Raw genomic sequence first — 14097 nt, 5'->3', positions numbered from 1 at the left:
TGCGCTGCCGGTATTTCATGTTTCCGCTGACACCACCTTGCTTTCTAGAAGGGCAAATAGTGATATTTGAGAAGTTGGATTATTTTTCTGTTTTCAGTGTAATTCTTTTTTCTTTTTTTGCGGTACGCGGGCCTCTCACTGTTGTGGCCTCTCCCGTTGCGTAGCACAGGCTCCAGACGCACAGGCTCAGTGGCCATGGCTCACGGGCATGTGGGATCTTCCCGGACCGGGGCACGAACCCGCGTCCCCTGCGTTGGCAGGCGGACTTTCAACCACTGTGCCACCAGGGAAGCCCCAGTGTAATTCTTTTAAAAAAACAAATCTTTAAATTTTACTATTTTTGAAAGTAAAATGTAATCCTCACTATTGCATGTCCAATCTTAGCAGCTGCTTTTGCTCCTAAAACCAGTAGACAGGACAACTCAAATATCTTTTCTAGTTTTCCTTTCTCCATGGTTATCTTATGAAAGGCATTTCTTCAGCCATCAGGCTCAGGGGATGGGGGGCGGAATCAAAGATCAGTGATTTGGTGGACAGGATTACAAGTAACTGTGCGTTCATTCCTTTGGTGAAAATTTATTTGAAACTGGTTCGTAATTTATTAGAAAGGAAGTCATTTCCTTCCTGCCTTCAACAAATGTTTGTGAAGCTCCCACTGTGTTCCGCTACAAGAACACAGCGGTGCACGACAGTTTTGGGATCCACCTGATGCCCTGTGAAGAGGCTGCTTGGCCTGTTTGAGTGACGGGAGAAGTGATAAGTTGGTCTAGAGAACGGGCAGGGAAGAGGCCTTGTGGATCTTAAAAGAGAGTAGGGTAGTTAACGCTATCGCTAGTGCATCTTTTTGTTCTGCAGTCAAAACTTGAGAATCCTCATTCACAAGTATAATCAAAACTATTTCAGTACAACTGAGAACCTGTGAAAAACCCTTCTTTCCTACAGGAGCTAGGTGGAAAGATAACCTGAGCAGCCTCCTCCAGCGCTGGTTGAGGAACTGAGCCTTGCCTGAGCTCCCCTGCCTAGACCAGTAGCAGAAATGAGCATGGAACTCTTGTCCTCCAACTCCTCATCTAGGGCTCTTTTGTTATAAAATATAGTTCTGCCTGATTTTCCCAGGCCCTGTTAACTCAGCACCTCAACCACGTTATGCCACCTAGAAGAAAGATAAACTACCCTGAAAGAATCTGGTATTTGAGATTAGAGGTAACCAGGGAGTAGGAATATTCATGATTTTAAGTCAGTCACTGGAAGTACTTCTTGGCAGCTATAAGTCTAGGGGAGCTACTCTGAGAGTCCTCAGCCACCTGGGGTTTGGTAGGAGACAAGGATTCAGTCCTTGGGACTTTGGGACTTTTTTTTACTATTATAAAATTCTAGCAATGAAAAAAAAGGTGTTTTTTTAAAATTATTTACTCATAATTTTCTCCATTTCCTAGGTAGGAAAACAGATTTTCTTCATGAGTTGATTTATTGTGAGGCACTTTAGCACACCTGAATGCCATTTAAAAAGTAAAAAACAAAACTTTGATATTATAGAAGGTTCATCCAAATTAAACTTTGGTTTTCTTTTTATTTTACAGGTTTTGGATCTAGTAATACTGGTTCTTTGTTTGGTCAAGCAGCCAGTACTGGTGGAACAGTCTTTGGCCAGGTAAATATGGATGTTTGCCTCTATTCGTGTCAACACGTATCAAACCCATTTGCGTTGTTCCTATAGGATGCAGTCATCAGTCATGTTCACGTAGCATGTAACCGGTCCTGTGGGATGCCGTCAGTCATGTTCCCGTAGGATGTAACTGGTCCTGTAGGATGCAATCAGTCATGTTCCCGTAGGATGTAACTGGCCCCAGCAAACAGCCCTGTTGTTCTCAAGTTCTGCCTCCTGTAGCTCCCTTGGGGATGCAGAAGTCTCAGCCTCTGATTCGAGAGAATCACTACAGTTTTGATCCTCGTGTGAAAGTCCTCTCGGGAAGCACTTTAAAGCACATTGCCTGATTTCCATCAATCTTCTGCCTGTTGTTAGGCCAGGGATTGGCAAACTATGGCCCATGGGTTAAATCTGCTCCTTGGCCTTTTTTTTTTTTTTTAAAGGCCGTTGAGCTAAAAGTTTTTATTTGTTTAAGTCGTTGTTTAAACAAGATGAAGAAAAATATGCAACAGAAACTGTATGTGGCCCCTGTGCGAAGCAGTATGTAGTCCAGGGACCTTTCGGTGACCTGAGCCATTTCACTTTGTCTGGCTAGTGGTTATCCATGTGCTGGGTGTGGTTTTAAGTGCTGTACACACACTGAGTCCTGGAATCATTAGTACTTGTATAAGGTAATGCTGTTATTATCCTCATTTGACAGATGAGGACACGGACGACCCAGAGGGGTTAAATTGACTGTTGTAAGAGCTAGCTGCTGCTTTTAGATCACAGTAACTTCATAAGGTACTCTGATATATTGGAAACGATTGTGACTTTCTAAAGGTGGGGTTGGTACTTGTCCAGTAGTTAAGAAAGTGGTAGCCATATTATATGTTTCTTCCAAGTCTTCAGTAGGAGATTTTCTTTATCACCTTTTTCCTTAGAAGATGGGCCCTGCCCTAGTCAGTGATCCTTGACCAAGAAACAGAACTTCTGGTTTTCAAGTTCCCCACTGAAAACAGCTAAAAATGGCTACATAAAACGTACAAACCATCGTTTCAAAAGCACTTATAAACTAAAGGTATTTAACCAAACCAGATTAAAGGGAAAATGGGAGCCTGTAGAAGTGAGTGGAGCACAGAAGCCACTTCTGCCCTGAGAGTATCTACCAATCTGAGAGCAGCTGAATTGCCTATGTTAACAACCCCAAAAGGGCAAAGGGGCAGACATCGTTCACCAAGACGTGTACAAAGTTACGATAAGCTGTGACTCCACATTCACCGGTCTCGGCCTGAGAATGCGGTTTGACCCGATCCGAGGATGGTGGTGTCTCCAGATGTCTGGCAGAAGAGCACAGGCCACTCTGAAGAAAAGTAACTGTAGGCGTCAGATAATTTTTAAGGACATTGATTCCCACACGTAAATTCATCACAACAGGAAACAAGGAACTATGATCAAGAGCCAGAATAAACATGAGACACACATTTCCAAAGACTTCCTAGACTATAAAACAGCTGTGTTTTACGTGCCGTAAAGAAATAAAAGACAAACTTGAAAATACCAGGTACGGGAAGATCCCACATGCAGCAGAGTAACTAAGCCCGTGTGCCACAACTACTGAGCCCGTGTGCCACAACTACTGAGCCCGTGCACCTAGAGCTTGTGCTTCGCAACAAGAGAAGCCACCGCAATGAGAAGCCCGCGCACCGCAACGAAGAGTAGCCCCCACTCACCACAACTAGAGAAAGCCCCTGCGTGCAGCAACAAAGACCCAACGCAGCCAAAAGAAAAAGAAAAAAAAAAGTTGAACATCATAAACAGTTATATGTCAAAATTCATTGAGCTCTGTACATAGAAAACTTAATAGAAAACACAACAGAAAGAAAAAGGACAAGAGACTTCATAAAAAAGGATGGTGTTGGTTACACAGCATTATGGAATGTACTCAGTGCCACTGAATTATACACTTAAAATCCTTAAAATGTTGCCCCTGACCTGGGTCGAGTGGCACCTAGTTGCTGGTGCCTGTCTCATATCAGCCGGGGACAAAGCAACTCCTTGTTTATCCCAGCCTGGCTTTTGGTCTGTGCCCATGCCTGGTTCATGCCCCAGATGCATGGGGGAAAAAAAGCTTAAAATGGTAAGTTTCATGTAAATTTTAGCACAATTTAGAAAAAGGGAGAAATAAGAAAACATTTTTTAAAAAGGATAGCCAGAGGACCATAAACATATTCAACTTAACTAGTAACACAAAGTAAAACCACTAAGAGATGCACACCTGTAACACAGCAGAAATTTAAAAGCCCAACAATACCAAATGTCAGCAGATATGCAGAGCCACAGAAACTCACGTACACTCTTAGCTGGGGCGTAGGTTGGCACACCAGCTTGGAAAATAGTCTGGTGTGATCTAGTAAAGCCCTGTGGTTCCACTCCTAGTTTGTTCTTTAGAGAAACTGATGCACCTGTGCGCCAGGGTACACTGTTACAATAACAGGACTAGAAGCAACCCAGACGGCTATGGCCATTCCACTGGGCAGATGAACTTATATTACTCTGTAGTAGAATGTTAGTACATTGTGGAAATGAACAAATTAGAGCTACGTGCGTGACTTTCACAGGCATAAATTTTTTCTCTCTCTCGCAGGCATAATTTGAGCAAAGAGATTTAAAGCTTACTGTGATAAACTCAATATTGGTTACTGCCCTGCACCTCATGTTCTTCCTTCACAGAAATTATATTTGCAATTGGAGGGGCTAGAAATTCAAATGAATTTTTTTTCTATCATGGCAGGGGCTTTATCTGTTATATTTGTTGCTATATCCCCAGTGCTTAGGACTGTGGCTAGCACAGGATAAGCGCTGTAAAAATGAATGAATTTTCAGGTAGTAGGGGTATTCTCAGAAAAATCTAAGGATACAGGTAGATTCTGGCCAGGATATAGAAGAACTTCATTTTCATCATAATACCAAGAAAGATCCAGATGGTGTGAAAATCACACTAATTCTGTGGATATTAGAATTATCTAGTGCTGTGTAACAAATTACCCCAAAACTCAGTAGCATTCTCCAGTGGTTGACTTGGCTGTTAGTTCCAACCTTAACTGGAACTCTTGGCTACAACATCGACATGTGGCTTCTCTGTATGGCCTGGGCTTCCTTACATCATGGTGGCTGGATTCCATGGAAGAATATTCCAAGAAAGAGAGGGAGCCAGGCAGAAGCTCTCCTCAGAAGTCACAGAGCATCATGTATACTGCATCTTCTTGTTCAGGGCAGTCACAAAGCCCCACCCAGGTTCAAGGGGAGGGGAATAGACTTCACCTCTTGCTCTAGAAGAGCATTTAGGTCTAGAAATACTACTGTGACCATCTTTGGAAAATATAATCTGTCACAATGGGACCATCAAAACATGGCAGAAAGCCTTGTTGAATTGATTTCCAGACAGGGGAGTTAATCATAGGTGAGCTTGATGGTACAGCAGCTGTTGGGGGCAAATGTCAGGTCTGGGTTTAGGAAGTGGAAGAGAGGCCTTGCTGAAAGAAATTTACTGGCTGGAGAAGCCAGAGGAAGCTATTGGCAACAATGAGGGCAAACAAATGACCAATAAACACACAAAAAGATAATCAGTAGTATTATAAACATTAGGAAAATGAAAATCAAAACCATAATGAGATACCACTCCACAACCACTAGGAGGGCTATAATTTAAAAAAACAACAAAGAATAACAAGTATTGACAAAGATTGGAGAGATTGGAACCCTCGTATATTGCTGGGTGGAATGGAACATGGTACAGCCACTGTGGAAAACAGGTTCCTTGAAAAGCTAAACATAGAACTGTCATATGACCCAGCAGTAGAACTCAGACACTTGGTCACCACTGCTCATTGCAGCATTATTCACAGTGGCCAAAAGATGGAAGCAACCCAGTGTTCATCAACAGAGGATTGGATAAAAAAAAGGTGGTCTGTTCATACGTAGGAATATTATTCAGCCTTCAAAAGGAATAAGGTTGTGATTCATATTACACATGGATGAATCATGAATACATTATGTTAAGTAAAATAAGCCAGATATAAAAGGACAAATATTGTATGATTCCATTTGTATGGAATATTTAGCATAGGTAAATCCATAGAGCCGGGAAGTAGATTAGAGCCTACCAGGAACTGGGGGGAGGAGGGACCAGGGAGTTCTTGTTTAATGGTTACAGAATTTCGGTTTTGGTGATGAAAAATTTTAGAAATAGTGGTAATTGTTGCACAACATTGTGAATATAATTAATGCCACTCAGTTGTATACTAAAAGATGATTAAAAGGGCAAGTTTTATGTCATATATATTTTACCACACTTTTTAAAACTTAAAGATGTAATATACCAAAACCATTGAATTTTATACTTTATAAATTTATTTATTTATTATTTATTTATTTTTGGCTGCGTTGGGTCTTCGTTGCCACACGCGGGCTTTCTCTAGCTGCGGCAAGCCGGGGCCACTCTTCATTGTGGTGCGTGGGCCTCTCATTGTGGTGGCTTCTCTTGTTGAGGAGCACGGGCTCTAGGCGCGTGGGCTTCAGTAGTTGTGGCGCGTGGGCTTCAGTAGTTGTGGCTCACGGACTCTAGAGCGCAGGCTCAGTAGTTGTGGCGCATGGGCTTAGTTGCTCCGCGGCATGTGGGATCTTCCTGGATCAGGGCTCGAACCCGTGTCCCCTGCATTGGCAGGCGGATTCTTAACCACTGTGCCACCAGGGAAGTCCTGAATTTTATACTTTAAATCAGTGAGTTGTGTGGTATATGAATTATATCCCAGAAAATCTGCTTTTAAAAAAACAACAACAACAAATTGGAGTCTGAAAGACTTGCAAGTTCAGTATAAAAATCCTCTATTCACCTCTCCCCTAATTTTGCTTAGAGAAAGAAAATAAAGCAGAAAGAACTTGCAGTCTTGCAACCTCCTGTTCCCTGAAACTGTTGAATCCAAAAGTAGCACTGCAGCCTAACTGCCACTTGGCTCCAGGCTCCAACACTTATATGACAAATAACCTAAGCCCTAAGCAAAGACAGTGTTTGGCTAACCAGAGGTGAGTTCAGTCTAAATCTGTGAACTAGTTCCCGATCAACTGGACACTTAGGGAGATCTGAATAATTGCCTCCTCACTTTAGGACACAGACGAGAGTGGTCTCACTCTCTGGGAAACACGCTAACAATTCCTCAGTCACCACACCACCGTTCCTCTGTATAAAGTCCAGTATACCTAACAAACAAAAAAAGGTATGTAACACATGAAGAAGCAAAATGAAAAGGGGGACCTACGGTCATACTTTAGAAATCAGCAAAAAAATAACCTACAGATGATCCATTATTAGAACTAACAGGCAAAGACTTTATAATAACTGTTGTGCTCAAGGATTTACAGGAAAATAAAAGAATGGTTGAATAAGGAATCATAGAAGAGAAATGGGAATTACAAAAACAAATTGAAAGTCAGTCTGTATCTGAAGTTTAAATCTAATATCCAAAATAAAAAACGATTAGACAGGTTAAACAGCAGAGTGAATACTACAGAAGAACAGTGAACTTGAAAATATGTCAGTAGAAATTACCTAAAATGAAGCTCCGAGAGACTGAAAAAAAAATTGGACAGAACATCAGTGACCTGTGCAACAGTATCAGGCAATTCAGCATAATGCAATCAGAGTCCCAAAGTGAGAGGAGGCAGAATTGATGAGAAAAAATGTTTTGAAGAGACAGTGGCCAGGCTTTTTCAGATTTGTTGAAGAACAGGAATCCACAAATCCAAGACACTCTGTGAACCTCAGAAAACCACCCCTGGACACAACCTAGTTAAGCTTCTGAAAACCAAATACCAAAAGAAAACTTTTAAAGCAGCTGAAGAAAAAAGATTGATGACATAAAGAGAAACAATGTATTGTGCAGTTAATAACAAGGTATTAAATATATGACAACCGTGGCAAAAAGGCAAAAAGAACATCTTTGCTACCTTGGAGTAAATCAGTGCTTCTCAACCGGTATCGATTTTGCCCCCCGGGGGGAGTTTCACAGTCACAACGTCTGGAGACACGTTCCCCGGGGGAATTTCACAATCACAACGTCTGGAGACACGTTTGATCCTCATGAGTGGGGGACGCTACTGGCATCTCGTGGGTAGAGGCTAAACATCCTACAGCCCTCCAAAACAAGGAATTATGTGGCCCAAGATGTCAATAATGCCGCTGTGAAGAAACCATTAGGAAGACAAAGATTTCTTAGAACACAAAAAAGCACTAACCATAAAAGAAGAAATTGAGAAACTGGATTTCATTAAAATTACAAACTTATGCTCATCAAAAGACTTTGTTATGAAAATGAAAAGGCAAGGTATAGACTGGGAGAAAATATTTACAATGCATAAATTAAAGGGCTTCTGTCCAGAATATATGAAGAATTCCTATGACTCAAAAATAAAGACACCTCAATTTTAAAATAAGCAAAATACTTGGACAGATACTATACAAAAGGGGCTATGCAGATGGCCAATAAGCGCATGAAAACTTGCTCAACACTGTTAGTCATCAGAGAAATGCAGATTAAAACCATGAGATACTGTGTCATACCTGTAGAATTACTGAAATTTAAGAACCAACAAGACCAAATGTGGAAAAGATCTAGAGTGACTAGATCTCTTAATGCGTTGCTGGTTGGTGGGAAGGCAAAATGGTGCGGTCACTTTGGAAGACCATTTGGCAATTTCTCAGTAAGTTAAATATACACTAATTTTATGGTTTAGCAATTCTAGTCTTAGGTATTCACCCAAAAGAAATGAAAATATATACTCACAGACAGACTTCTATCATAATGTTCATCGCAGCTTTGTTGATGATAGCTCACACCTGGAAACAGTCCAGATGTTCATCGGCAGGGGAATAGTAGACCCTGGCGTCCTCACACAGTGGAATACTATTCAGCAATAAGAAGGGAAGGATGGCTAATGGCATGCAACCATAGGGGTGGCTCTCAAGAGCATATGTTGTGTCTAGCCAGGTCATTTAGGCAAGAAATGAAATAAAGGCATCCAGATTGGCAAGGAGGAAGTAAAACTGTGCATCTGCAGGTAACATGATCATGTATATAGAAGTCCCAAAGGAATCCACTACAGAACTAGAACTAATGAATGGGACCAGCAAGTTTGCAGGATGCAAGATCAATATATAAAAATTAATTGTATTTCTGTACATTTTCAACAAACTGTCTGAAAATGAAATTGAAATGAAGAAAACAATTCAGTATCATGAAAAGAAGTAAAATACTTAGAAATAAATTTAACAGAAGTGCAAAACGTGTGCTCTGAATACAATGAAACATTGTTTAAAGAAATTAAAGGTGATCTAAACAAATGGAAGGACATGCTGTGTTTATGGATCAGAAGATTTAATGTTGTTAAAATGGCAGTAGAGAACCAGGACTGTGAAAATTAATGGAACATTCATGCTGGGATTCAGTAATGAGTACGACAGACAAAAGTGGCTATGTCCATAAGAGCTTACATTTGGCGGGGTGGGGAGGGGTGTCAGTATTCATTAAAACAGTTTCATTTCAGATGGTTAATTTAAGTACTATGAAGACAGTAAAGCAGGGTGATGTGGCAGTAATCAGGGAAGCTGATTTAGGTTCGATAGTCAGGAAATGCCTTTCTGAAGAAGTCTCATAAATGTCTGTTTTTACGTTTGTTTCTTTGAATCAGGTTCAAGTCAGGCTCACTCACTGAGATCGGCTGGTAGTTCTCTTCAGCCTCTGTGTCTATAAATTGCCCTCCCAGCACTGCCCCTCTTTTATTTTCGCTCATTGTACAGTTGATGAACAAAGCAGATCGTTGGTCCTTTGGAGATCCCCGCAGTGTAGCGCCCGATTAACTTGTTCCTCTGTCCTCTCTGTTACTTCCTGTGAAACGGTGCCTGGGTCTGGAGGCTGGATGAGATTCACAGGGTTTTTTGGCAACTTTATTAGGCTGGATCTTGAACGCTAGCTCTCTATTCAATGATATAAAGGAATTAAGTTTTTAGACACGACAATGTTATTATGGTTATGGTTTATGTTTTAGAGCTTTATGCTGGAAGATCCGTGGTTGAAATGGTGAGATGTCTGGGATTTACTTCATACTAATAAAGGCTGAGGGGAAGAAAATGGGGCTCTAGGTAACACTCAACTGGCTGTGAGTTAACGGGTGAAACTGGGTGATGGGTACATGGGTTCATTATGCTCCTCCATCTATACTTTTGAGATTTTCCATAATTTAAAGTTTTAAAAACTATTGTTATTTATTGTAGTTAAAATGAATGGGGTACTCTAACCTGCTTCTGAGGATGCAATAACTGTCGATTCACATTCACTTCAGTGAAGTGCTACCCGTTTCTATTCATTTCTGCAGATATCCATTACTTTTCAAATGATGTTTTTAAAAATAAGTTGAGCCATCTGAAATTGCTGGGTTTGGCGGGGGTTTTGTTTTGGTTTTTTCCTCGTAGGGCAAAAATGTCCGTATATTGGCAGTTTCCTATGTTTCAGCCTGATGCGTGGAAGTCAGCCAAGAAACCTGGTATTTTCTGTTTTCCGCATGCATGCATAGTTGTCACGTCTTCGTTCCTTTGAAAGTCAGTTTGCTAGTTATCAAAGCCTGTGCTCTTATGGTTGGATTTCATTCCAAGTTTTAAAAAGCTGTTACTCATCATTAAATGGTTGTAGTAAACAGTTACTGTTGTTTTTAAAGAAGTTTAAAGGGGGGGGATAAAAAGGAGAGAGACAAGCAAGTACATTAAGTATGTTGCCCTCAGGTAAAAATTAGCTTGTCGTGTCCAAGGCACAAAAGACTGGTGTGACTGTACCAAGTGCGGGGGGGTGATAGAAGACGATGCCAAGAGATGGATGGGGCCAAGTCATATGTATCTTTCAGAATTTGTAAGCAGGAGTGAAATGTTTTGACTGCCATTTTCAAGGATTAATCTAGCTGCTATGTGAACACAGATTGTAGGGGAAGCAGAACGTCAATAAAGTTGTCATATGGTCCAGGCAGAAAGTCACGGTATGGGGGCTCAGAGCAGGGATGTGCTGGGGCATGTTTCAGGGGCAGCCTGCTAGAGGTTTGACTGTTGTGGGGATTAAATAATTATTTGTAAAGTGCATAGAAAAGTGCCTAGCACAGAGAAAGTGCTCGGTCATTGGTTCATTATCGTCATTGTCAAAATACTGAACAGCAACCATTTTTTGAGCGTGTAAATTACATTTTAGGCACTTTTCTGAAGGGCACTACCTTCCTAGCTCATTTATTGATATTTCACTCACTGTTCTGAGGTGGGTGGTTTATTTTGCCAGAAAGAAGAGGGACTTGTACACTTCTCTGGTTCCCCCCACCTCCCCTTTGAAGGGACTCCTGTAAGGTTCCTGTGCACAGCGACCCATTTCTAATGGCCCATCGTATTCTACATTATCAGTCAGGGAGATATCATACTTAACTAATCATTAATGGTCCCTCAAATCTAGCACTGGTCTTCCTTAAAGAACCAGTTTCTAAACAAAAATACAGTGTGTGGTGCCTGATACAGCTTTGTGTCAGCACGTGGCCACCATCCTCTGAGCATAAGATTTGCAAACTTGGACAGAACTCAGCAGCGGTCGTCGTTTCAACAGTGGAGCTAATTTAAGCTCATTTCTGTAGTACTGGGGAAGTCATTACGAAATAAAAGGGCGCAAATTGGGAGACAAGACAGTGTGAATCCCTTATCGTCGGTTGCTGATGAGGTCAGCCAAACACTAGAGGAATCAAAATAATTGGTGCTCATCATAACCTAGACACATTTTTAAACTTTCGCATTTGGGGGCGCTTTTGAGGGTTTGGTCTTCCTGCCCCTGGCGTCATGTCCAGCAGAGACTGCAGGCAGCAGGGCAGATGAACTGTTAAGACTCCCACCTACCATAAATGATGTTTTCAGAGAACTGTGCACATAGAAGAACTTGAGAACTTGTGATTGTAGAGAGTGTTCCTGTCCAGAGCTCAGCTTCCTTTGTGGGTGTTAGAGCATCTGCACCAGAACTAATCAACGTTCTCTTGCTTCTTCCACTTGTACAGCTGTGAGTGCCTCTTCTCCGTGGATGTGGCCTCTGCCATTTTACCGTGACCTCTCATCTTATCTTGCTTCCTGTCCCTTTTGTTTTTTAGCAGTCGTCCTCTTCCAGTGGCAGCGTGTTTGGGTCTGGAAACACGGCAAGAGGGGGAGGTTTCTTCAGTGGCCTTGGAGGGAAACCCAGCCAAGATGCAGCCAACAAAAACCCATTCAGCTCGGCCAGCGGGGGCTTTGGATCTACAGCCACCCCAAGTAAGTTAAGAAAGTTTTCCCAGTCTCTTGGTCCCCTGATGTCATTGTCATCCTCGTGGTGTTATCAAAGCTTCAGTGACAAGTGTAGAAAGGAAAGAAAAGGTCTAGAAGGACCATTTAAAATACCTACCCCAAAGCAGTGTGATCTGTTTTGATTCTGTTTTTTTTTTTTTTTTTGGTTTTCTAATGAGATGTCCTATATAATCATGGAAAGACATCAGAGCTGCAGGGAGAGAGGATCGGTGTATTGAGCTACTCCCCTCTTCTCTCCCAAGGCCTAAATTGCTCTGTTTCTTAGGATTGAAATGACTTGAAATGAATGCAAGCAGACAAGCATAAAACAGAGCAGCAGAACAAGCTGGGTGTGCTTGGAGGAGCATCTGGATTTTCATTTGTGTTGGACTCTCTTTGAATTTGCTTTAAGATTCAGCTACTGTAGAGAAGTGTCACACAAAAGTTGAAGCCGTCATTATTTCTCATCTCTTACATTTTTGTCTTACTTTCAAATGAAGCTGTATCTTTCTGCTGGCACTTTCTTCTCCAGCTGATTCCTTGTTGATGTCTATTCATGGTTGGAAATGAAAGAAATTTGTTTGTTTAAATCTTCTAAAAAAATATATCCTGCTGCCAGTGGAGACTGAGATGGGAAGTCGGGCACCTGTCACCTTCATCTTAGCTTCTCTTGTTTAATATGCTCTACCAGAAGGTTCTCTCTTCTGTTGTGCTCTACGCGATCTTAGTGCGAGAGCTCATGTTCCATAGACAGAACAGATGTTTCCTTGATATTAAGGCTCGTGTAGTTAAAAAGCAAAACTCTTTGCTGAGACTCCTGAAGTCACAGATCAGTTATTTTGATGTCACTGTTCATCAAAATACTTGTGAAATTATATAATCAGAAATTTGTGTTCTGCTAGGAGGAATTTAGAAGCCTAGAATGAAGGGATCTGAGAAGTCAAGTCTAGTAACAGTTTTCAGAAGCTGTTTCTGCAGATGAACTCTTACGCAGAATCCTGATACATAAAGCAGAGAAAAACAGAGTATTCAGAAGCAGGGGCCAAGAACCAGCAATACTCCTGGGTGGTTTCCCCATCTTTTCCCCAGCTATCAGCACACAACTGCAGGGCTCCATAGCACGTACTTTGAAAACATGATCCTCGGGTGTCAGTCTCCCTTTTCCAATCAAGAAACAAGCCCAGAATGGTTAGGTGATTTTTAGTTACAGAGCCAGAAAGTGGCAGACCTAGAACTCAGCTAGATCATGCCTAAGGTGCCAAACACAGTGTCTAGCAGAGAACAGGCATTTGATAAAACATGCTAGTGAGAAATGTGGGTTTGTCCCATAGGTAGATTATTGTCTGCAAGATTGTGTTACTAGCCTATTTTGTTAAAATAGGGTGTGTCATATCTTTGTAAAAAAATCCTTTCCTCCTGTCAGATTCACCTTTAATGCCGTGGCTCTTAGCTGGCAGAAAATGGCCTTCTCTCAGTGATGGGCTGGAGCTGGCCTGTACCGGCTCAGGAGAGCCAGCTTGCACATTTCTCCCCAGCTCCCTGTTCAATGACATCAGGGAGTAGTTATTTACACCATGGTAACTGGACAGTGCTACAGATCGGGGACAGACGCCCCCCGCCCGGCCCCGACCTGTCGTTCAAAGGCACACCATTGTTTCTAATTCTTTAATTCTGGTTTAAAATAAACATATATCTGTTCTTGATACCAGACACCTGCAGGTCTTCATCTCCCAAACGTCAGCTGTTGTAAACCAGCAGTTTACTTTCACACTTAAGGGAAGTTTAAGTGAATTTGAAAGTATGCAGGAAAGATTTAGCATTGTTTTGGTTTTTAAAACTAACTGCGTGATTTGCTAGTGAAACGGACAAGAGCTTCTGCAGCCCTGAGGACCAAGTGCAGGATGAGAGGAAGGAACAGTGGAGAAGGAGCTGGAAGACCCCTGGGGAGGACACTGGCCTCGCCACAGAGCTGAGAACGCTTTCTGCAGGTCACAGGGGCGGCCTCTTTCTCCTCGGGCGACCGAGCAGCGTGTGATCCTCTGAGCAGCACAGTTTCCTGCCCTGTGTGGATGGGCTCCCGGCTCTT

The 14097-nt window shown here is 41.9% G+C and overlaps 1 protein-coding gene across 1 annotated transcript in view; it reads left to right on the top strand.

Moving 5' to 3' along the window:
- Positions 1-14097, top strand: part of NUP214 (nucleoporin 214) — a 99116-nt gene that overhangs the window by 71564 nt on the left and 13455 nt on the right. Inside the window, exons 30-31 of the mRNA XM_007453124.1 lie at positions 1581-1651; positions 11843-11999. Coding sequence (XP_007453186.1) covers positions 1581-1651; positions 11843-11999 — 228 coding nt within the window. The remainder of the gene's footprint in view (positions 1-1580; positions 1652-11842; positions 12000-14097) is intronic.

This window comes from Lipotes vexillifer, unplaced genomic scaffold (assembly GCF_000442215.2).
Source record: "Lipotes vexillifer unplaced genomic scaffold, Lipotes_vexillifer_v1.1 scaffold149, whole genome shotgun sequence".
Taxonomy (NCBI): domain Eukaryota; kingdom Metazoa; phylum Chordata; class Mammalia; order Artiodactyla; family Lipotidae; genus Lipotes; species Lipotes vexillifer.
This window is presented reverse-complemented; position numbering and strand designations above follow the sequence as displayed.